At 46.9% G+C, this 26,219-nt stretch overlaps 1 protein-coding gene across 3 annotated transcripts in view; it reads right to left on the bottom strand.

The window, feature by feature from the left end:
- LOC136587207 (sodium channel protein type 5 subunit alpha-like) overlaps positions 1 to 26,219 on the bottom strand; it is a 509,047-nt gene that overhangs the window by 169,926 nt on the left and 312,902 nt on the right. For all 3 annotated transcript variants that reach the window (XM_066585757.1, XM_066585756.1, XM_066585758.1), the window contains one exon: positions 9,883 to 10,362. In XM_066585757.1, coding sequence (XP_066441854.1) covers positions 9,883 to 10,362 — 480 coding nt within the window. The remainder of the gene's footprint in view (positions 1 to 9,882; positions 10,363 to 26,219) is intronic.

Genomic DNA, 26,219 nt, shown 5'->3' on the forward strand with positions numbered 1-26,219 from the left:
CTGGATATAATAGATGATGAGAGAGATCTCTGTACTGACCCCTGATGTATCTATACATAGTTATTAAAGCGCCCCCTTGTTACAGTCCTGGGTATAATAGATGATGGGAGAGATCTCTGTACTGACCCCTGATATATCTATACATAGTTATTAGAGTGCCCCCTTATTACAGTCCTGGGTATAATAGATGATGGGAGAGATCTCTGTACTGACCCCTGATATATTATACATAGTTATTAGAGCGCCCCCTTGTTACAGTCCTGGGTATAATAGATGATGGTAGAGATCTCTGTACTGACCCCTGACATATTATACATAGTTATTAGAGCGCCCCTTGTTACAGTCCTGGGTATAATAGATGATGGAATAGATCTCTGTACTGACCCCTGACATATTATACATAGTTATTAGAGCGCCCCTTGTTACAGTCCTGGGTATAAAAGATGATGGGAGAGATCTCTGTACTGACCCCTGATATATTATAAATAGTTACTAGAGCGCCCCCTTGTTACAGTCCTTGGTATAATAGATGATGGGAGAGATCTCTGTACTGACCCCTGATATACATAGTTATTAGAGCGCCCCCTTGTTACAGTCCTGGGTATGATAGATGATGGGAGAGATCTCGGTACTGACCCCTGCTATATTATACATAGTTATTAGAGCACCCCCTTGTTACAGTCCTGGGTGTAATAGATGATGGGAGAGATGTCAGTACTGTCCCCTGATATATTTACACATAGTTATTAGAGCACCCCCTTGTTACAGTCCTGGGTATAATAAATGATGGGAGAGATCTCTGTACTGACCCCTGATATATCTGTACATAGTTATTAGAGCGCCCCCTTGTTACAGTCCTGGGTATAACAGATGATGGTAGAGATCTCTGTACTGACACCTGATATATCTATACATAGTTATTAGAGCGCCCCCTTGTTACAATCCTGGGTATAATAGATGATGGGAGAGATCTCTGTACTGACACCTGATATATCTACACATAGTTATTAGAGTGCCCCCTTGTTACAGTCCTGGGTGTAATAGATGATGGGAGAGATCTCTGTACTGACCCCTGATATATTATACATAGTTATTAGAGCGCCCCCCCCCCCCCCCCGTTACAGTCCTGGGTGTAATAGATGATGGGAGAGATCTCTGTACTGACCCCTGATATATTATATATAGTTACTAGAGCGCCCCCTTGTTACAGTCCTGGATATAATAGATGATGAGAGAGATCTCTGTACTGACCCCTGATGTATCTATACATAGTTATTAAAGCGCCCCCTTGTTACAGTCCTGGGTATAATAGATGATGGGAGAGATCTCTGTACTGACCCCTGATATATCTATACATAGTTATTAAAGCGCCCCCTTGTTACAGTCCTGGGTATAATAGATGATGGGAGAGATCTCTGTACTGACCCCTGATATATCTATACATAGTTATTAAAGCGCCCCCTTGTTACAGTCCTGGGTATAATAGATGATGGGAGAGATCTCTGTACTGACCCCTGATATATCTATACATAGTTATTAGAGCGCCCTCTTGTTACAGTCCTGGATATAATAGATGATGGGAGAGGTCTCTGTACTGACCCCTGATATATTATACATAGTTATTAGAGCGCCCCCCCCCCCTCCCGGTTACAGTCCTGGGTATAATAGATGATGGGAGAGATCTCTGTACTGACCCCTGATATATCTATACATAGTTATTAGAGCGCCCCCTTGTTACAGTCCTGGGTATAATAGATGATGGGAGAGATCTCTGTACTGACCCCTGATATATTATATATAGTTACTAGAGCGCCCCCTTGTTACAGTCCTGGATATAATAGATGATGAGAGAGATCTCTGTACTGACCCCTGATGTATCTATACATAGTTATTAAAGCGCCCCCTTGTTACAGTCCTGGGTATAATAGATGATGGGAGAGATCTCTGTACTGTCCCCTGATATATCAATACATCGTTATTATAGCATCCCCTTGTTACAGTCCGGGGTATAATAGATGATGGGAGAGATCTCTGTACTGACCCCTGATATATTATATATAGTTACTAGAGCGCCCCCTTGTTACAGTCCTGGATATAATAGATGATGAGAGAGATCTCTGTACTGACCCCTGATGTATCTATACATAGTTATTAAAGCGCCCCCTTGTTACAGTCCTGGGTATAATAGATGATGGGAGAGATCTCTGTACTGACCCCTGATATATCTATACAGTTATTAGGGCGCCCTCTTGTTACAGTCCTGGGTATAATAGATGATGGAGAGATCTCTGTAAGGACCCCTGATATATCTATACATAGTTATTAGAGTGCCCTCTTGTTACAGTCCTGGATATAATAGATGATGGGAGAGATCTCAGTACTGTCCCCTGATATATTTACACATAGTTATTAGGTCACCACTCAGCCATCTTTTTTCTAAACTAAATAATCCCTATTTTGATAGCCTCTCTGGGTATTGTAGTCCGCCTATTCCGTTTATTACTTTAGTTGCCCCCTTTGTACCCGCTAAGCTTGGATAGGTCCTTTTGGAGTATCGGTGCAAAAAAACTGCCCATAATATCCCATGAATGGTCTGACCGGTGACTTGTAAAGAGGAAGAACAATGTTCTCGTCATGCGCCCCTAGACCTCTTCTGATGCCCCCCATGATCCTATTTGCCTTGGCGGCAGCTGCCTGACACTTATGATCCCCCAAGTCCTTCTCCATGTCGGGTCCCCACTGGTTTCCCACTTAGTGTGTAATGGTGACATGTATCTACTGCCCGTGTGCAGAACCGCTCATTGATCAGTGTTAAATCTCATTTGCCATTTATCTGCCTCAACTGACCCAGATCCAACTGCAGCCGTATATTGTCCTCTCTTGTGGTAATTACTTTACTTAGGCCGCCTACAGACGAGCGGAAATCCCGCCGCGGGATTTCCCGCGGGATTTCCGCCGCTAAAAGTTTGCATAGGAGTGCGTTAAAATACGCACTCCTATGCAGACGGCCGCGGTTTGGCCGCGCGAAATTTCGCGCGGCAAACAAACCGCAGCATGTCCTAATTTTCTGCGGGGCACGCACTCACCTGGCCGCCGGCTCCGGTCTGCGCATGCGCCGGCTGCGCGGCAGCCGGCACATGAAAGAGCAGGGGCCGCCAGGCGCGGGTGAGTACGCGCTCGTCCCTGCAGGCGCTCGGGTCGGATCGCACGGCGAGAATTCTCGCTGCCGGATCCGACCCGCTCGTCTGCAGGCGGCCATAGTTTTATATCATCTGCAAATATTGATATTTTACCAGATCATTAATAAATCTATTAGAAAGAATAGGGCCCAATACTGCCCCCTGTGGTACCCCACTAGTAACGGTGACCCCTCCTAACTGCCCCCTGTGGTACCTCACTAGTAATGGTGACCCCTCCAATACTGCCCCCTGTGGTACCCCACTAGTAACGGTAACCCCTCCAATACTGCCCCCTGTGGTACCTCACTAGTAATGGTGACCCCTCCTAACTGCCCCCTGTGGTACCTCACTAGTAATGGTGACCCCTCCAATACTGCCCCCTGTGGTACCCCACTAGTAATGGTGACCCCTCCAATACTGCCCCCTGTGGTACCTCACTAGTAATGGTGACCCCTCCTAACTGCCCCCTGTGGTACCTCACTAGTAATGGTGACCCCTCCTAACTGCCCCCTGTGGTACCTCACTAGTAATGGTGACCCCTCCTAACTGCCCCCTGTGGTACCTCACTAGTAATGGTGACCCCTCCAATACTGCCCCCTGTGGTACCTCACTAGTAATGGTGACCCCTCCAATACTGCCCCCTGTGGTACCTCACTAGTAACGGTGACCCCTCCAATACTGCCCTCTGTGGTACCTCACTAGTAATGGTGACCCCTCCAGTACTGCCCCCTGTGGTACCCCACTAGTAACGGTGACCCCTCCAATACTGCCCCTGTGGTACCTCACTAGTAACGGTGACCCCTCCAATACGGCCCCTGTGGTACCCCACTAGTAACGGTGACCCCTCCAATACTGCCCCCTGTGGTACCTTACTAGTAACGGTGACCCCTCCAATACTGCCCCTGTGGTACCCCACTAATAACAGTGACCCCTTCAATACTGCCCCCTGTGGTACCTCACTAGTAACGGTGACCCCTACTAACTGCCCCCTGTGGTACCTCACTAGTAACGGTGACCCCTCCAATACTGCCCCCTGTGGTACCCCACTAGTAACGGTGAACCCCTCCAATACTGCCCCCTGTGGTACCCCACTAGTAACAGTGACCCCTCCAATACTGCCCCTGTGGTACCCCACTAGTAACAGTGACCCCTCCAATACTGCCCCCTGTGGTACCCCACTAGTAATGGTGACCCCTCCAATACTGCCCCCTGTGGTACCCCACTAGTAATGGTGACCCCTCCAATACTGCCCCCTGTGGTACCCCACTAGTAATGGTGACCCCTCCAATACTGCCGCCTGTGGTACCCCACTAGTAATGGTGACCCCTCCAATACTGCCCCCCTGTGGTACCTCACTAGTAATGGTGACCCCTCCAATACTGCCCCCTGTGGTACCTCACTAGTAATGGTGACCCCTCCAATACTGCCCCCTGTGGTACCCCACTAGTAATGGTGACCCCTCCAATACTGCCCCTGTGGTACCTCACTAGTAATGGTGATCCCTTCCAATACTGCCCCCCTGTGGTACCTCACTAGTAATGGTGATCCCCTCCAATACTGCCCCCTGTGGTACCCCACTAGTAATGGTGACCCCTCCAATACTGCCCCCTGTGGTACCTCACAAGTAATGATGACCCCTCCAATACTGCCCCCTGTGGTACCCCACTAGTAACGGTGACCCCTCCTAACTGCCCCCTGTGGTACCTCACTAGTAATGGTGATCCCCTCCAATACTGCCCCCTGTGGTACCTCACTAGTAACAGTGACCCCTCCGATACTACCGCCTATGGTACCCCACTAGTAACGGTGACCCCTCCAATACTGCCCCCTGTGGTACCCCACTAGTAACGGTGACCCCTCCAATACTACCGCCTATGGTACCCCACTAGTAACGGTGACCCCTCCAATACTACCGCCTATGGTACCCCACTAGTAACGGTGACCCTTCTAATAGACAATGTGAGTTTTTATGATTTTGCATATCTAATGGCAGAAAATCAGTGATGACAGGAATAGTCCTGGATCCTATAGCAGAGCGCAGTCCCACGTCTCCAGGAGAAGCTATTAGACTGCCTTATCAAGCTTGTTTACTCCCATTAGTTTTGGCTCCTGGAGGTGAAGCAGCTGGCAGGATGGATGGTAGATGAAATAGCAACCCGCTGCACGAAACACAAGAGAGTCTCAGCAATGGTGGCAGGAAATATCGCGCTCGCCTCTTGTTCCACGGAGAGCGGCTGCAGCGGAGGACAAAGAGACACCGAAGACCCCGTTTGTAATAGAGCCCACCCAGAAGTCACACACGAGGGTCACGGTCACAGGAGGATCTTATCACATGATCACGTTCGCCGCAGCCTTTCATCCTGCATACGGTGGGGTTTCACTACTAAAAGTCCCTCACTTGGAAAGTACACTGATTAAAAAGGCGCTAGAACCAACAAGACAGCTGTTCCCCGGATCACACGAGGCGAGAGGAAATCTTCTAATCATTGCAGCTAGGATGTCGTCAGAGTATTCAGCTCTCAGATCCTGGATGAGAACGGCAAATCCTGAGCGTCAAAAATATCACTGCTGCATATATGCTGAACGGCCATTTTACAAGACCCCCATCTAGTCGGGGCGTTGGCCTCCTTTGACCTTCAGAACACCAGCAATTCGCCATGGCGTAGATTCCACTATGTGATGACATCCTTCTGTAGGAATATCGGCCCCTGCGGACAGGAAGCTTCTTATAGATGGAGCTGCTGACATGTTCTGATGAGCTGACAGGAAGGGGTCATCTATTCATGCTGCTTGTGCCAAATTCTGACCATCAGCATGGGGCAACAGAAATCTAGATTCATCTGACCAGGCAATGTTTTTCCAATTTTTGCGCTGTTCTGCCCCCTGGAATCTCGTCTTTCTGTTTCTCTCAGACACAATGGTGCTGGAACTGGTCGTCTGCTGTTAAGGAACAACAAGTTGCGTATTTCGACATGTTAGCTGGAGCACCAGCATTGTATTCGGTTGCCCTTCACTGTGCAGATCCGTTCATCAGAACAATTCCTGACATCCTCCTCTGACCCCTTTCAGCAACGAGTTGTTTCCATCTACAGGATCCCCTTTCGCTGGAGGTTTTTCCTTGACCATGCAGTTCTCTGTATACTCTCCCCACTGTTACACAAGAAAACCCATTCAATGCATTTCACCCCACCATAAACCTGATATTGAGGTCCTCGTATACAAAAATCAACTTTTTGGACACCACCATAAATATTTCAAACAACTCAATACAGACATCCCTATACCGGAAACCGATTGATCGGCCAACATACCTTACATGGGACAGTTTTCACCCCAAACACATCAAAAAGTCCATCATCTACAGCCAGGCCATCAGATACAAGTGGATCTGCACCAACCCAACAGACAGAGATGAACTTTTGTACCATCTTAAAAGGACATTTTTAAATCAGGGTGACCATCGCACCTCAACTGATGACCAAATCATCAGAGCCACCAGGATACCCAGAAATCACCAGAGCTACCAGGATAGCCAGGAATCCCCAGGGCCACCAGGATACCCAGGAATCAACAGAGCCACCAGGATACCCAGAAATCACCAGAGCCACCAGGATCCCCAGGAATGACCAGAGCCACCAGGATCCCCAGGAATGACCAGAGCCACCAGGATCCCCAGGAATCACCAAAGCCACCAGAATACCCAGAAATCAACAGAGTCACCAGAATACCCAGGAATCAACAGAGCCACCAGGATACCTAGAAATCACCAAAGCTACCAGGATACCCAGGAATCCCCAGAGCCACCAGGATACCAAGAAATCACCAGAGCCACCAGGATACCCAGAAATCACCAGAGCCACCAGGATACCCAGAAATCACCAGAGCCAACAGGATACCCAGAAATCACCAGAGCTACCAGGATACCCAGGAATCCCCAGAGCCACCAAAATACCCAGGAATCAACAGAGCCACCAGGATACCAAGAAATCACCAGAGCCACCAGGATACCCAGAAATCACCAGAGCCACCAGGATACCCAGAAATCACCAGAGCCACCAGAATACCCAGGAATCACCAGAGCCACCAGAATACCCAGGAATCAACAGAGCCACCAGGATACCCAGAAATCACCAAAGCTACCAGGATACCCAGGAATCCCCAGAGCCACCAAAATACCCAGGAATCAACAGAGCCACCAGGATACCCAGAAATCACCAAAGCCACCAGGATACCCAGAAATCACCAGAGCCACCAGGATACCCAGAAATCACCAGAGCCACCAGGATACCCAGGAATGACCAGAGCCACCAGGATCCCCAGGAATCACCAAAGCCACCAGAATACCCAGGAATCAACAGAGCCACCAGAATACCCAGGAATCAACAGAGCCACCAGGATACCCAGAAATCACCAGAGCTACCAGGGTACCCAGAAATCACCAGAGCCACCAGGATACCCAGAAATCACCAGAGCCACCAGGATACCCAGAAATCACCAGAGCCACCAGGATACCCAGAAATCACCAGAGCCAACAGGATACCCAGAAATCACCAGAGCCACCAGGATACCCAGAAATCACCAGAGCCACTAGGATACCCAGAAATCACCAGTGCCACCAGGATACCCAGAAATCACCAGAGCCACCAGGATACCCAGAAATCACCAGAGCCACCAGGATACCCAGAAATTATCAGAGCCACCAGGATACCCAGAAATCATCAGAGCCATCAGGATACCCAGAAATCACCAGAGCCACCAGGATACCCAGAAATCACCAGAGCCACCAGGATACCCAGAAATCACCAGAGCCACCAGGATACCCAGAAATTAACTACTTCGATACAAGGAGAAGGAAGGAAACGGTCAAGTACCTCTAGTAGTGACCTGCAATTCACAGCTGGAGGTACTAAGGAAGACTGCAAAGAAACTCCATCACACCCTACACAAGGATGAACGTCTGACCACCATATTCCCAGACCCTCCCCTTCTGTGTTACAGGAACCTCCAAGTCTGAGGAGCTTTATAATCAGGAGTGCATTACCCTCTGACACACAAAAAGGAACTTATCCCTGTAATGTAAGGAGCTGTAAGACCTGCTGACATATACTGACCGCGGACAGGATACGGATCCCCAACACACAGCAGGACTATAAGACCCGGGGACATTCACATGTTCCACGTCTGATGTTGTGTACCTGATGATGTGCAGTAAATGTCCTGTTGGGGGGCTTTATGTTGGAGAAACAAGACAGAAACTGAAAGCCAGGATGAGATCCCATCGCCACACGATTAGGCTCCATTCACGCAGGATGGTTTGGTTGTGGTGGAATATTGGTGAATCCATGTGCGTTTTTACTATGTTTGTAGTAAAATGTGGCAAAAATGCACGCAATTTTGCAAATACACTTTTCGGTGCGTTTTTTATTGCAACCGAACTGCCCCGTGTGAATGAAGCTTTAAAGGAGTTTTCCAGGGAAATACTATTGGTGTATTATCGGTCTGATTATATTTTTTAAGGTGGAAAAAAAGCTGGTCATACAAGTAAACCTTGGCTGGCCGCATGGCGACTGAGTAATCATTGGTGGGATTGTACAAACGTTCACAGGCCAAGCTGGCCAACAAGGAACATAGTTCTGAAGAAAAGAAGATATGCTCTACTAGCCCCACTCCCCAGCCGCTCCTCTCGCTTCGGTAGCCGGTTCCCCGCTTCATGCCTGGGTGCACATTCTAACACAAAGTCATGTGACTGCTGCAGCAAAGCCAGTGATTGGCTGTAGAGATCACATGACACTGTACCAGAGCGTGCACCCAGAACTGAAGAGCAGCAGGAGACTAGTCACAGGAGCAAAGGGATTGGCACGGGGAGCGGGTTTGAGGAGTATGCCTTATTTCTTTATTCTACACTGTAGACATGCACAAAATAGTATGATCAACTGGATTCAGCCAATCATGCCACAGAGTGGTAACTTTGGCCACATTCAGACAAACATTTCCAACAGGTCAGATCAGGTCAATTGCGAATGATCTTTTGTGTTACTTTTCAAGCAACTGTCGCCTGAAATGGCCACAATTGGCTACTTTGGGTAACCATTTCCGCATGTATGTAGCAGGCTTACAGGATATCCTTTCATCCCCATGTGTTGGTGGAACTTGAAGACTGGAGTTGAGAAACACTGGTCTAGACTAGTGTTGAGCAAACAGAACCAGTAGAACCCTGTTTCAGGTCGAACTTTGCTACAAGCTCGGTTCGGGTTTGTGCTGAATCGAACTTTGAGCAAAGTTCTACCCGGAATAGGGTTTTACTGGCTTGGTTCACTCCAACTAGTCCTGAACACTGATGTATAACACTGTCTAAGAGCCAGAAACGCCCTATATTACTCTCTCAGAGTCTTATACAAGGCTTTTATAGCTCTTAGATGGTGTTATACATCAGCTTTGGGGCTTTTGGTGAATTTCCAGTTTGGTTCAATCTAATTCCGACTGTACTAAAGTTTTTGTAAAAGTTCAGCAAACGGGTCAAACCAAACTTTTCAAAAGTTCACTCATCACTAATCTGGAGGATAAGCTGTTTGAAGGGAAAGGCTGAAAAAATGCAAAAAACATAAAGATTGAGAAGCTCAGGAATGGTTCCATATTGGGTGACAGGTACACTTGGATGAACACTAATATGCTGATACAACGCTAATTGAAGTGTCGCCCTTACCTCTTTACCATTCTCAGCATCCGTAAAAATACTTTGCTCGTCATCCTCATGGTACTCCATGTCTGATTCACCCATAGCAATAGGAACGCAGCCGGAGAAACGAGGGTTGGTCAAGTAATCATCCCCCTCACTGACAACATACTTTTGTCCGCTCTTAGCGATGCCTCCGTTGGTGTTATTCCCATCCAGGTAGTCATCCTTTCCTTTCCCAGTTTCGGACATGTTGATATGATTGTGCAGATTGATGTTGTTCTTGTTCCTATTTTTTACAGACAGACTTGTTACAAAGGTGTCTCCACTTTTGGGTTTGGTACATAAATTGCGGATGAAATCTATGACACTTCGTTTGGCAAAGGAAATGCCCCTTTGTATCCGAGCAATGGCAATCTGGAGATTGTTCATCTCACCGTCTTCATCCGGGGCACTCAGGTTATCGGCACTGAAAGAACTCAATAGGAGAGCCAGAAAAAGGTTCAAAACCTGCAAAGAGTTAGAGATGAGATGAGTGAATGTAATGACCAGCGCCCACTGACTGGCTTATATACAGTACATATTTGTATTTGAAGATGAAGGCTAATCTGTAGGGTTAGAGAAGCTGGACCTGCAAAAATCAGCCAGACAAAGCTTTGCATGGCCGTGGTATCTGGCTCTAAGTCATCTCAAGAGTTATCCTCCGGATGCGGCCTCTGTCGTTGGGGGCCCCTTTTTCATGGGCTTCCACGATTGCAATCGTGTGCCCCCAATACAGTATTATCATTGTTGGCCGCACATTTCATGTTCACATGGGAGACGCGCCGCCAACAACAATGGTTCTTTAGCTTCACACAAAAAATGCGCTCAGCGGGTGACTATTTGCTCATTTATCGGCTGATCAGGGCAACTTCCCAAGGCCTGATGGTTGGGTAAACGAGCGTTCGTACAAACGCCAATCATCGTGCCCTGTAGAAGGGCCATAAATAGGCTTTGGGATGGGCGGAGAACCAGCCCACTATAACAAGCATTGACCATTCACACACGACAGAAGATCGCTTATGTTGGCACGAGTGATCTCTAAAATGTATTAATCAGACAGACGGATCGGCTCGGCAGAGGTTACTTACAGACATTTTATTGTATTACTGGGTCTTTCACTTAATAAGACTTTGTTTATACCAACTTCTGTTTATAATGAAAGCCTGGACACAGTGATAGATTTGTCATACGGCAGATCTATATGGTGACCGATGAACCCCACTGACTTGTGCTGTTCTTTTCTTAGGGACACCATGCAGACTAGATAGCTGTCAGCTGAATGTCTGCTCTCCCAAGAGCTATCTTACCTGACACTCCCATACAAATGCCGAGCGTGTATATACTCAAAATGAATGGAGGGAGGAAAGTTACTGCCAGACTTCTCGGTGCTCCTCTCCTCCAGATTACTCAGTCCCCGACTACAGATTCCACTGTCCCCGACTCCAGACACCTCTGTCCTCCAGACTTTTCTGTCCCCTCTTGCAAACTCCTCTGTCCCCTCCTCCAGGCTTCTCTGTTCTTTCATCCAGATACATAGAATCATAGAATGGTAGAGTTGGAAGGGACCTCCAGGGTCATCGGGTCCAACCCCCTGCTCAGTGCATGATTCACTAAATCATCCCAGACAGATATTTGTCCAGCCTTTGCTTTAACACTTCCATTGAAGGAGAACTCACCACCTCCCATGGCAACCTGTTCCACTCATTGATCCCCCTCACTGTCTAATATCTAATCTGTGTCTCCTCCCTTTCAGTTTCATCCCATGGCTTCTAGTCTTTCCTTGTGCAGATGAGAATAGGGCTGATCCCTCTGCACTGTGACAGCCCTTCAGATATGTGTAGACAGCTATTAAGTCTCCTCTCAGCCTTCTCTTCTGCTAAACATTCCCAGATCCTTTACCCGTTCCTCATAGGACATGATTTGCAGACCGCTCACCATCTTGGTAACTCTTCTCTGAACTTGCTCCAGTTTGTCGATGTCTTTTATAAAGTGGGGTGCCCAGAACTGGACCCAGTATTCCAGATGAGGTCTGACTAAGGAAGAGTAGAGGGGATAATGACCTCCCGTGATCTAGACTCTAGGCTTCTCTTAATACATCCCAGAATTGTGTTTGCCTTTTTGGCTGCTGCATCACATTGTTGACTCATGTTCAGTCTATGATCTATTAGTATACCCAAGTTTTTTTCACATGTGCTGCTGCTTAGCCCAATTCCTCCCATTCTGTATGTGCTTTCTTCATGTTTCTTGCCCAGATGTAGGACTTTGCATTTCTCCTTGTTAAATATCATTCTGTTAGTCGCTGACCACTGTGCAAGCTTTTCTAGATCTTTTTGAATCCTCTCTCTCTCTTCCCTAGTGTTAGCTATCCCTCCTAGCTTTATGTTGTCGGCAAATCTGATCAGTTTCCCACAATTCCCTCCTCCAGATCATTTATAACAATGCTGACCAACACTGGGCCTAGGACAGAGCCTTGTGGTTCCCCACTTGATACATTCTTCCACTTGGATGTGCAGCCATTTATGACCACTCTCTGAGTACGATCACTCAGCCAGTTGTAAATCCACCTACCTCCTCTCCCCCAGATTCCTATGTCCTCTCCTCCATACTCTTTTGTCCCCCTGTCATACACACTTCTCCGTTTCCTCATTCAGGCTCTGCTGTCTTCTCTGTCCCCTCCTACAAACTCCTCTGGCAGCGGCTTATTCCCCAAGAACAAAAGGATCAGGTAGTTAAAATCCAACTGCCCATGCTGTAAATGCTTATTCTATAGATACACTGGGGGAGATTTATTATAGTGGCATGATGTGCACTCTACCTCCACCCTGTGCAGTATACACCATATACATCAGAAGTTTGCTTGGAGCTGAAGTTGTTTTATGCTACTTTTTTAAATAAAGTTAAAAAAAATGTCCAGAAATTACACATCTCACCCAATATCACTCAGTGTAAACTTGTCCCAGGGATTTGGACTTGCAGAGCCCCGCTTCCCAGGATAGGCCCTTGCATTTTGAATCCTTGCTGTTTTGCCTTGATTGATTGGCTGCAATTCTGCATTCCCTCTAAAAGCCGGGCACTTCCACTTGATTATGCAAGGAAGTGCAAGATTATTGTGTTTGCTTTAGTCTATGGTAGCTTTCTGCTTCATCTGTTGACAAACCTCTTACTGCTGATAGCTGTGCACCAACCCCAGGCTAACTATAAAACAGCGTTTGGTCTATACCCCTTACTGCTGATAGCTGTGCACCAACCCCAGGCTAACTATAAAACAGCGTTTGGTCTATACCCCTTACTGCTGATAGCTGTGCACCAACCCCAGGCTAACTATAAAACAGCGTTTGGTCTATACCCCTTACTGCTGATAGCTGTGCACCAACCCCAGGCTAACTATAAAACAGCGTTTGGTCTATACCCCTTACTGCTGATAGCTGTGCACCAACCGCAGGCTAACTATAAAACAGCGTTTGGTCTATACCCCTTACTGCTGATAGCTGTGCACCAACCGCAGGCTAACTATAAAACAGCATTTGGTCTATACCCCTTACTGCTGATAGCTGTGCACCAACCGCAGGCTAACTATAAAACAGCGTTTGGTCTATACCCCTTACTGCTGATAGCTGTGCACCAACCCCAGGCTAACTATAAAACAGCGTTTGGTCTATACCTCTTACTGCTGATCGCTGTGCACCAGCCGCAGGCTAACTATAAAACAGCGTTTGGTCTATACCCCTTACTGCTGATAGCTGTGCACCAACCCCAGGCTAACTATAAAACAGCGTTTGGTCTATACCCCTTACTGCTGATAGCTGTGCACCAACCGCAGGCTAACTATAAAGCAGCGTTTGGTCTATACCCCTTACTGCTGATAGCTGTGCACCAACCGCAGGCTAACTATAAAGCAGCGTTTGGTCTATACCCCTTGCTGCTGATAGCTGTGCACCAACCGCAGGCTAACTATAAAGCAGCGTTTGGTCTATACCCCTTACTGCTGATCGCTGTGCACCAACCCCAGGCTAACTATAAAACAGCGTTTGGTCTATACCCCTTACTGCTGATCGCTGTGCACCAACCCCAGGCTAACTCTGGGTGCTTTTAGACTGGATAATTCTCGTTTGCACGAGCCTGTTTGCTCTCGTGTTTAGACAGGCAGATTCATCCTTGACTCGTTCAATGAGTGTTTAAACTGAACAAGAAGTGAATGAGCCAATGAAGATTTTTATGCCTGAATAAAATGAATGACAAGCGAAAAGTGAATGATTCTCGCTCGTCGTTCAGTCGTTGGCTTGCGTTTAGACTGAACGATTATCATTACATTCACTCGTTTGTACAATTTTTTGAACAATAATGGTTTCTTCTAAAGGCACCTCATAAGATCAGGCTTTGTCTATACCCCTTACTGCTGATAGCTGTGCACTGACCTCTCGCTAACTACAAGACTATGCTTTGTCTATACCCCTTACTGCTGATAGCTGTGCACTGACCTCTCGCTAACTACAAGACTATGCTTTGTCTATACCCCTTACTGCTGATAGCTGTGCACTGACCTCTCGCTAACTACAAGACTATGCTTGGTCTATACCCCTTACTGCTGATAGCTGTGCACTGACCTCTCGCTAACTACAAGACTATGCTTTGTATATACCCCTTACTGCTGATAGCTGTGCACTGACCTCTTGCTAACTACAAGACTATGCTTTGTAATACCCCTTACTGCTGATAGCTGTGCACTGACCTCTCGCTAACTACAAGACTATGCTTCGTAATACCCCTTACTGCTGATAGCTGTGACCAACTCTCCGCCTAAGCATGTGTATGGATTATGCAACTACACACTAAGTCTCACACTCACTCGTCATCACCATAGCATCTACAGGGTGGGCAACGGAAAAAAAAAATTGCCAGGCACTGCGGATAGGGGATAACGTGCCAAGATAGGAATACCCTTTAATTCTATACCTAGGATTGGAGTAATAAAAGCTGGAATCTGATTGGTGACCGTGGCGCCTGCGGTTCTATTTCTACCCCACTTCTTTTAGTACATGAGGCTCATTTTGCGTCTGGTGAAATTTACACAAAACCTTTCAATCCTTTTCCGGATCCCTCGGCACCCCGATACAACTGATAGGTTCATGTTCTATAGATGGACTCTTCGCATCGATACATTCTCCCTTCATACTCTGCCAGGGAACAGACATTAAGTATAATTGCCGCCGCCACTGATAACCTTTATTGTGAAGGGGAGTGGAAAAAAAATGACAAGCCAAGTAAAATTGAATGCTACAGAACTCCATTGTACTTACTGTAGTCACCAGCGCTGACATGCGGCCAGGTAAGTGCTCGAAATTCTATTCAAGAGCAGACCGAACAAAGCCTTCAAAAATAGACATGGCCAGAAATAGAACCGCAAGAGGAAAATATATTTCATGTCACATATGTTGGTTTCTGTACGAGGAAACAAGTAACGAGGCTGAGAGCATATTTTCGTGGAGCCACTCTGAGCAAGTGGGAGTGAGTATTCAGAGGGAACAAACGGTAATAAGAGAAACGCTTCAAAATGGAGGCGGCCTGCTGCTTTCTGTGATCCATAATGCACTGCGCCCCGTGAAGCCTTAATCTGCGGTATTGTAGGTAAATTGTAGGGTGCAGCATGGGGCTTCTGACCGAACTGGAGGCACAGTACCTTCCCTCATCTTGACGCTCGCGGACCCAGAGGGGAAACTTACATTGGATTTTTATTTTTCTAGCAGCAAAAAAATCCTGGTTGGGTGAGAAGCCGGAAGGGCGACGATGAGCCTCGGCTCTGGGTGCCCCCCGGTGCGTACCCTTAGGCCGGAGTCAATGGGGGCCTTCACATAAGCAGATTTAGTGCAAACGAAATGTGAAAAAATATACAAGCCGCTCTGTTTTCCTGCGCATTTGCACATATTGGACTAATGAAGTTAACGGCCCATTCCGATGAAGGGGAGCGCGGTGGCATCTTTTTTGCACGCAAATGCGCACAATTTGCGTGTGCAAAAAGTACAGTTAAACGCATATGGGCGCAAATATGCAACACCCATTGAAATGCTCGTGTAAATACGTTTACGCCCGTGTGAAGTTGGGCTTAAAGGGATGTTTCTTCCGCAAGGTGGGCCACTGAAAAGTAGCCCGGCACCACACTCCTATGAAAGCAGTCTAAAACAAAACCTTGGCTGCCCACAAAAACCAATCACAGCGCAGCTTTCATTTTATATCAGCAGTATAAGAAATGAGAGCTGTGCTGTGATTGGTCGTTATGGGGAACAAAGACACATTTTCTATTAGGCGGTATTCGCAAGGCAAATGGGATCTTGGTCAGTAAAAAAATGGACTGATTTTCATGCAATTTTCTTGCTATATCTGTGTTTTTATTGCGCGTTTTTTCTGCTCTGCACTTCTTGTTTCTTTTTTCCATGTGGCCCCTATAGTAACCTGTGTTACAAACGCATCAGCCTCGCATGAAAACTGCATGCAAATCACATGGCAAGCGAGTGCGATGCGCTTTTTTTTATGTTCCCATAGAAAATAATGGGTGATTCATGAAAAAGAATCGCCATAAAATAGGACATGCAGTGAGTTTTCTAACTTAGGCTTTCGGTCCGGAAAAAATCACTTGGGTGAATGAACTAATTCAAATGAATGCGTTCTTTTACTGGGCCCGCCCCGTCCTTGGTTGGCAAACATACCCATTTCTCTTTTTAGATGAAATCTCACATAGCAAACCGTGCCCTCGCCGCGCACCTCCGCTCTCCTTTACTGGCGTACTATGCATGCCCCTTGAGGAGTGTTACTCCCACAGTCTTCTGACCTCAGACGCAGAATAGTGAGGGTGATCAATGAGTGGAACAGGTTACCACAGCAGGTGGGGAGTTCCCCTTCAATGGAAGTGTTCAAACAGAGGCTGGACAGACATACTTCTCAGTGATCCTGCGCTGACCAGTAGCCTGTGGTATCTGAATGGAAGGCGTATTTCAGGTTTTATGTAATCGAGTATGCTGATTTTTGAAATCAAGACGAAACAATTCTCTGAAAACCGGAACCCCTCCCTGAATGACCGGAGAAACCGGAACCCCTCCCTAAATGACCGGAGAAACCGGAACCCCTCCCTAAATGACCGGAGAAACCGGAACCCCTCCCTAAATGACCGGAGAAACCGGAAAAATTCACTGCCATGTTTCAATACAAAAAAATACTTTAACTATCCTCCTAAACAGTATATAAGTAAATTGAGTCGGCCAATGAGGATATGACTGCTGGAAATATGTAACAAATAATATGGTATGAGATTTCATGCATTTTGGTTTTAATTAATAATAAATAACAAATAATATTTTGGGCATAAAATAAATAATAAACAACATAAATAAATACCGTATATACTCCAGTATAAGCCTAGTTTTTCAGCACATTTTTTTGTGATGAAAAAGCCCCCCTTGGCTTATACTCAGGGAAGGGTTAAAAAAAACCCACCTCCATACTCACCTCCCAGCCAGCGTCTGGGTTCCCGGCAGCAATGCGGCAAGCTGCTGGAAATTTCCCCACTGTTATCCTCCGCCGTCCTCTCTGCTCCTCTCTGTCATCCCCCACCGTCAACGCTGTGATTGGATCGAGTGCCAGCCATTCACAGCCAGCGCTCGATCATTCACAGCCAATCGCAAGCTGCTTTAGAATTTTCCGCGCTGTCATCTCCCTGCTGGGCTTTCAAATCCCCCGCTATCAGCGCTGTGTAAGTAAGCGCTGTGATTGGATCAAGTGCCGGCTGTGATTGGCTAGCGCTCAATCCAATCATAGCGACTACTTACACAGCACTGACAGAGCCAGGCAGAGAGAACGGCAGGGAGAATTAACGCAGGTTGCCGCACAGACACAGACGCCGGCTGGGAGGGGAGTATGGAGGGCTTTTCTTTTTTACCCAGTATATGCTTGAGTCTAGCTCGGCTTATACTCCAGTCAATAAGTTTTCCCAGTGTTTTGTGGTGAAACTTATTGATTCGGCTTATTCTCGTTTATATACGGTATACAAAATATGGAAATTATTGATTTTTCGGCTTTTTCAAGTGTAAATAAGGCGGTGTTCCGGTTTCTTCGGTCATTTAGGGAGGGGTTCCGGTTTCTCCGGTCATTTAGGGAGGTGTTCCGGTTTCTCCGGTCATTTAGGGAGGGGTTCCGGTTTCTCCGGTCATTTAGGGAGGGGTTCCGGTTTCTCCGGTCATTTAGGGAGGGGTTCCGGTTTCTCCGGTCATTTAGGGAGGGGTTCCGGTTTCTCCGGTCATTTAGGGAGGGGTTCCGGTTTTCAAGAGAATTTTTTCATCATGATTTTTGAAATCAGCATACTCGATTACATAAAACCTGAAATGTGCCTTCCATTCAGACAAAAAAAGGTCTCCGACACTACAGGCTACTGAGCAGGGGGTTGGACCAGATGACCCCGGAGGACCCGATGACCCCAGAGGACCTGATGACGCTGGAGGACCAGATGACCCCAGAGGACCAGATGACCCCAGAGGACCCGATGACCCCGGAGGACCCGATGACCCCGGAGGACCCAATGACCCCGGAGGACCCGATGACCCCGGAGGACCCGATGACCCCAGAGGACCCGATGACCCCGGAGGACCCGATGACCCCAGAGGACCCAATGACCCCAGAGGACCCGATGACCCCAGAGGACCCAATGACCCCAGAGGAGCTGATGACCCTGGAGGACCCAATGACCCCGGAGGACCCTTCCAACTCTACCATTCTAGGATTCTATGATTACAGTGAAGAAGAGAGATCAGTATACATGCCAATGAAGAACAGCGGCGCCGATGGAAAAATCTGACTGTATTCAGCAGAATCTGACTCCCTTCAGCTCATTAGAATACAATGTAGGAAAATTTCAAAAGCTGATTTGTAAAAAACGAAAAAAACAAATATCCATAAGGAAATCTCGTTAGCAGCGCTGTTAAAGGTTTATTGTGGATCGCATGGTAAAAATTTGATGACAGATTCCCTTTAAAAAAAAAAGTTCCACTTGTGATGGCCAAGTTTACTGCCCTTATTTTCTATGTTTTTCTGTGCCTGGCCTATGTACATCCCCCCTGTAAATGGAAACTGCAGTAAGCGGCCCCCTGACGGCCGGTACATCGATGTTAATTATTGTGTAGGATCACAGACATTGCGGATAGAGGTTAAGAACGTTCACGCCATCGTTGCTTTAGAATGACATGCAGGACACGATCGCCTCCTCTCAGCGCTCTTTGTTACAGCGATACAATTAGTGCAATCTTCCAAATGTCACTAATCAAGGATGCACATTGCTTCTCTATTCCTGTGGTTTCTATTCATTTATTGTTGCGCTGCATTCACACTCCGGCATCAAAGAAGCCAGCAGACTTCAAAGAGCAGCGGCAATAACGGGCCGCAGTCATTAGATTCCATCAAGGCTTTACCAAACAAGGCCCAGACATGAAGCTTTTAACAGAGCGGATATTAGTGCAGATACAGAAAGAACAATAACACTTTATTAAAGGGGATATCCGATCACTGAAGATGTAACGACATCGTCTACGGCAGGGGTCCCCAACTCCAGTCCTCAGGGACCACCAACAGGTCATGTTTTCAGGATCTCCTATAGTAAGAACCCCTGTGATGTCTGAGGACTGACAATAATTACATCACCTGTGCAACACTGAGGACATCCTGACAACATGACCTGTTGGGGTCCCTGAGGAGCGGAGTTGGGGAACACTGGGCTAATGTAAAGCTCAACACAATTCTTATTTACTTTTGTAAAAAAAAACAACGTTTTTTGGACTTCCGTTGCAGCGTGTACTAACCGTGATTAGCGCCCCCTAGTGTTTCTAAGAAGAAAGTATCACATGTGTATATAGTACATATGTACAAACTAATTAAATCCAGGTAGTGAAACATTTCCCTTATTTTTAATCCCTTTTTATTCTCTGATTTGTAGATTTTTTTATAGTATGGTCTGTACGTTACTATGGGGGCGGCCATCTTGCCTAATATGCGCTAAATAACATTAAAAGAGAGGCTTGCAAACAGCCTCATGGACGGCCATAAACACATCACATAGGATGAGAACTTATGGGGAGAGTGTTGTAGGCATGCTTTGTGACCCGTGCAGGGAGGGTTGGAGGTGAGCTGTGACCACCACATATTGGCTTCTATGAGAGATTGTTGTGAGCATGTTCTGTGATCTGTGCAAGGCAGGGAGGAGGTGAGCTGTGACAATTATCACATTCAGCACCTAAATTTGCGCTGCTAACATGCAGATTTTGATCAGAATACAGTAACCGTGTGGATTTTGGTGTGGAATTCCAGGACGGCACATTCTGCACCGCTGCTGAGCAACATTCCACCCCGTGTGAAAGCACCTTCAATAGTCAAAGGGAAAGCTGCAGAATTTAACAGAATACAGTTCATGACATCAAAAAATGAATCACCGAGAATTATTTTAACTTATGTTTAATGTAAAAACTTGATTTGCAGGATCGGGCGTTTTCTGGTGACACATTCCCTTTAAGTTTTACCAATTACATTGGTGCAACCGGATTGAGGGACATCCTGTTTAAAGGTCAGAAAAATCAAGGGTTTTTGGGACTAATCTTTTGGAAGACCTTCAGGATTCCGCAGCTTCATTCTGCTAGAGCACACCATGGATGTTCTGCCCACAGTCTGTGGAGCGCTCCATGTAGTGGCGTCTCGGGCCGTATGGGCAGGCATTATAGAACACACAGACATGTTGCTCAAGATCTTTGACTTTGCACCAAATTGAGGTGGAATTCTATTAAAATCCCTTCAGCACTTTCTCAGTTTAAACAAGCAAATCATCCATCTATTTAATAAAATCTGCCAGGAACCCGTCCCGAACGTCTTCTGCCTCTTCAATGAAAAAATTGGGGGGGAAAACTGCGAAAAGAACAACAACCCCCACCCCCCCTCTTCCCCCATGGGGTTACAAGTCCATCACTTTTTGTCCTCTACCAGCTGAATAGCCAAGGACTTTGTAATATCCTTTTGTGAAACTGCAGTGGCCCCGACCTAGGGGCCACTTCAGAATGTCTTTTGTAATAGTCTTCTGCACCTCTGCGGCACTAAAAGAGTTAATGTCTACATGAGTCGTCTCTATCTGGAAATGTATCCTTTTTGTGTTGTGGTCACCTGACCATGCTTGATATTAATGTTTTCAGAATGTGAGTGCAGGAGAGTCAGTGAGTCAGGAAGTCAACAAGGCCCCCTGCACACGGGCGGAAATTCTGCGGCGGGATTTCCACCCCTGCCCGCGTAACAAAATGCAATCCAATGCAGACGCGGAAAACAAATCGCCAAATGTCACTCCCGGCACCCCGGCTCTGCTCTGCACATACGCCGGCTGGCTGGCAGCCGGCATATCACAGAGCTGGAGCCGTGGGAGAAGGTGAGACTCGCACTGGTCCCTGCAGGGGGCGTGGATCAGGTCCCGCTGCTAGATTGCTTGCAGGGGATCCAACCCGGCCATCTGCAGGCGGCCTTAGTCAGTCGGTCGGTCAGTAAGAGCAAGTGAGTGAAGTGGTTGTTGAAGAGAACCGTCTGCAAGTAGTCTGGCCTACACTACTAGGAATGAAGGAGAAGGAAAGGTATTGCCAGTCTCCATTGGACTTATTTTATCTTGGGAGACCGTGGGATAACTACAAGCCTCTGTGAGCAAGAGGAGTTTGCCATGCAGCACTGAGAAACAAGACAAGTGAGTGTTGACAGGTCGAGAGAGCGGAACTGCACAGATAACTAGGACTGTGGGCCGGGTATTCATCCTGTGTGCTGCCTCCCTGTCTCACCCCTAATTCTGTCTAAAGCCATGCTGTATTGGACTTGTGTACTTTGGAACTGTTAAATCTTGCATTACAAGTAAAGCAGCACTGCCGACCATTCCCGGCTGAGAGAAGCTGGAGATATGGAGGAGGGCTTCAACCATTAAAAATAGTAACTTTATTGATTAAACCGCATACATCTAACAGGTAAACGCTGAGCGCGTTTCAGACAGACAGTGGCCTTTGTCAACAGTTGAAGCCCTCCTCCATATCTAGTTTCTATCATGAAGTTTAGCCGATTGCCAACATCTGAGGACGGAGCTCCTGCTGGGAAACAGATATTGCTTTTCCCCCATGTACTGGAGGCACTGCTGGTGAGGTGAGCCCCTATTCATTTTTTTTCCCTTTGTTTTCAACTACTCTGTGTGTGGACTATCTTTCTGTAACCCACCATGACCGCAGAGGAAGGAACGTTGGCGTCACCCGTGACAATCCAGCAGAAGAAACCAGGTAACCAAGTCCTCGGTTGCCTCCACTTGAATAGCCTGCCTGAGGCTCCGCTTGGCGTGCCCCTGGCTACCCTCCGGGTGAGAGACGGTAGAGCTGCCGTGACAAGGGCCTACCTCTAATCCCTGCTGTCGCCTAGGCTAGGGCCCGCTCCTCAGACGCTGCACTGCTCCCAGAGGTTAGGCTGCTTTCACACTGGCGTTAGGGTCAGTTCAGGGCTTCCATCTCTCTGCTTCCTTTTTGGAGGACAGAAACCGAAATAAAACTGAAACAAAACTGATACGTTTTTTCCCTATTACGAAAAGCAAACTGAACGGCCGTCGGCTTCCATTCCTTCAGGTTTCCTTTTTTTGGACGGAAAAATAACACCGCAGACTATGCTATTTTGCCAACCGAAAAAAAGGAAACCTGACAGAATGGAGGCAAACGGTAGCCTTTCTTTTTGCTTTCAGTGTTTTTGAAACCCCATTGAAGTTAATGGGGAAAAAAAACATCTATTTTTTCAGTTTTATTTTAGCTTCTTTCCTCCAAAAATGGAGCAGAGAGTTGGAAACCCTGAACTGACCCTAACGCCGGTATGAGAGCAGCCAAAGGGGCTCATGTCTTCACTTTATCGCCACATCAAGCCTACATTATATTGTGGTTGTACTTCATACCTGAGGAAATGAGAGAGGGACCCGGGACTCCTTCCAGAAGGATCCAGAACTATTTACCTTTCTAATAACATAAAACAAATGTCTTGCAAAATCCTTGGGCTGGGCTCACACGGCCGTCAGAGTAAAACGCTGCGGCTGTCTGAAGAGTTTGCTCATTTGCTTGGGTGTGCTTTTGGGAGAAACCTTCATAAACTGTATCAACTACCTGGACTCCAGCGAGGCTCTCGGAGCCCCCCTGCCAGGATAGACAAAGGGTTAACACTACATTAGTGCTTGGGGAGAATCTACCACTTTGTGCCTCTAATATAGTTTATTGAGCATTGTCCATGGCAGGGCTTAATAGGTTACCATAGAAGTACAAGCAATCAGATGATCACAAGTTCAAGTTTCCTATGGGGACTAAAAAAATAGAAAAAATCAGTTTAATTTAAAAAAAAGTCACAAATAGGAAAAAAATATTAAAAGTTCAAAAAACCCTTTGCCAAGTTTCATGTAAAAAAAAAGTCAAAACTATAAAAAAAAAAAAAACGAACATAATGGTTATTGCCGTGTCCATAACAGTGCAAAATATCCAAATAGCACATTTTTCATGCACAGGAAAAAAAATAGGCCATTCTAGAACAACCTGACAAAATAAAAAAAACAGAAGGAAAAGTGTTCAAAAACTTGTAGCCTATAATGGTATCAATAAAAACTACAGCTGTCCACCCAGCCGAACGTTCACATGTATGGGCAAGCAGGGGGACACAGATGCTGAATGCTCAGTGCATGGGGCAGCCGGAGGGAACATTCAGATGTATGGGAATGCCACAGGAAGGAGCTGTCACACAGTCAGATGTATGTGGTAGCTGAGGAAAACCGCTGTCAGCTGAGCTAAATGTTCACTTGTATGGGAAGCCGGGGCAAACGCTGCGGAAACAGCCTATGGTGGAGAGTTGTTGAAGGTGTAGGGTCATCTTAAAGATGGAGCTCCAAGGAGCAAAGAGTAAATGCATAAATAAGCCCCTCCATTGTGTCTGGATCTACAGAAAGCTGATGACATGCAGAGATAAGAGTCACGAACACTACTGAGTAGATGCTGCTGGAGGGGGCCATCCGGTGGAGACACCTACCGCTACATGGACAGTCTCCGAACAGCAAAAGGAAACGGAAATCTTTTCCTCTCTAGTTTTTGCAGAAGACTCGCCGGGAGTCTTTAAAAGCAACCGCTATAGAAAAAGCTAAAGTCCGCTGCGGGTATCAGGCTGCTGTCCAATTCATCCGTGGAGTCACAATTCAGAGGCTTATTAATCACGAATTAATGTTTGCTCTACATGAAAGGCAATTAATTAGTGCACTTAGTTACAGCCACCAATATTAGTAGGGGACCAAGCATAAAGCCTGAGGGCAGAGAGCGGGCGTTAGTGGTGTAACTGTAGGCAGGGTGCAGGGGAAGCCTCTCGTGCCGAGCTGAAGCCACTGGCATGCTGCGGGTATTCATTAGCGCGTCCGTCTTACCAATGGGAGGCGGCTCTGCAGGAAGAAGTAAATCCCTAAATTGATGGGGGTCTTTTCTGGGTAGAGGAGAACCATCTGCATTTAGCAGCTGCCAGGAGGGGCTCATCTGAAGCAGAGTCTTTGATAGAATAGGATGCCCGAGCGGTAAGCCTGGCGCTCCTTTCATGTGCCGCGTGTCTAACACCTGTTATTGGCACTTCTCTGTTATGTTTTGCAGTCTATGGAGACGCCCGCCGCTCCCCGGAGAAAATAAATCATGGGAAAGTAATAAGTATAAAGTGTGTAATCCAATGTCGACCAACTGAATATTCATCTGTGAGGAGCATCAGCAGACGCAGCCAGATGTAGAGAAGGGCACATTAAAGGGATGAGCCATCACAACGGGGCCTCTTCACAAAGGACCTTTTTATATTAAACATATTTTAAGAATTTTTTTTGTTTTTACATTATTGATGTCAGGATCTACATTGAAAAAAAATCTAAAATCCTGCAGTTCTCACACTAAACCACTAAGCCTAAGATTCACTTCCTGTTCTGTAGAGAAGATTTCTTATGGGTCATCTAATTATCATCACAGGCAGGATTACAATAAAAGGTGACACCTATATGTAGATAGAAACACAGGATCCACCCTTCACAATAGCTGATAGTCACAGCTCACCCCCTCTCCCTCCCTGCACAGGTCACAGAGCATGCCCACAACAGTCTCCCACAGAAGTCCTTAGGTGATGGTCACAGCTCTAAGAATGCCCACAGCACTTTCTCATACAAGTCTATGGTGATGGTCACAGCTCACCTCCTTTGTATCCCTGCACAAGTCACAGAACATGCCACAACACTCTCCCATAGAAGTCTATAGGTGATGAGCAGAGCCCATCTCTTCCTTCTCTCTGCTCAGGTCACACCACATACTTACAAGACTCTTCCATAGAAGTCAATGGGTTAGGTACTGTCCATTGTGTCTATGGCCCACGATGCTGCTGTAAAGCATATTTCTAAATGCTGTTAAAGTCAGCTGTCTAGGGTTAGAAAAACAAGACTGCTTTCTTAACACAGCGCCACCCTTGTCCATAAGGTTGTGTCTGGTATTGCAGCTTAGCTCAATTAAAGGGAATGGGAGCTGAGCTGCAATACCAGACACAACCCACAAACAAGGGTGGTGCTGTGTTTGGAAAAAAGCAGCCATGTTTTTCTAACCCATGACAACCCCTTTAACTATATGCTGAGACAAGATGGCCGCCCCCACAGAAATGCAAAAGCGACAGAATTGGATTAAAAAAAACTACAATCGGAAAATAAAAACAGATTAGAAAAATGAAAAATGTTTCACTGGCTGGTTTACATCAGTAAATACATCTAGGTGATACCTTAACTGTAAGGCTGGGTTCACACGGGGCGGATGTGCCGCGGAAAATCCACCTGCGGCCGCTAGTCCCAGGATTAGTCAGCCATGTGGACGAGGTTACTCAGAAATCTCGTTCACACAGGATGGCGAATCTGCCGCGGTAAAGCCGCCAGAAGCCGGCGCTGCGGCGCTGATTCGCCGGCTGCAGCATGTTCATTTTTTTTCTTCATCCGCTACGGCCGCGCTCTCCTCTATGGGAGCACTGGCTAAGTGCCGCAGGTTTTGAAGCAGCACTTCTCCCGGCGGAAATCTTGCGTTTTTTCGCTACGGCCAAACCGCAAGATTTCAGCCGGGAATCCGGCATGTGAGAACCCAGGCTTAATAAACTGTCCAAGACTAAAAAAATGGCTGCTTTCTTTCAGAAACAGCGTCCCCCATATCCGCAGTTTGTGCGCGGTATTGCTGCCGAGTCCCTTTCACTTGCGCTGAGCTTAACTAGCAGACGCGACCCAT

Source organism: Eleutherodactylus coqui, chromosome 12 (genome assembly GCF_035609145.1).
Source record: "Eleutherodactylus coqui strain aEleCoq1 chromosome 12, aEleCoq1.hap1, whole genome shotgun sequence".
NCBI classification, from domain to species: domain Eukaryota; kingdom Metazoa; phylum Chordata; class Amphibia; order Anura; family Eleutherodactylidae; genus Eleutherodactylus; species Eleutherodactylus coqui.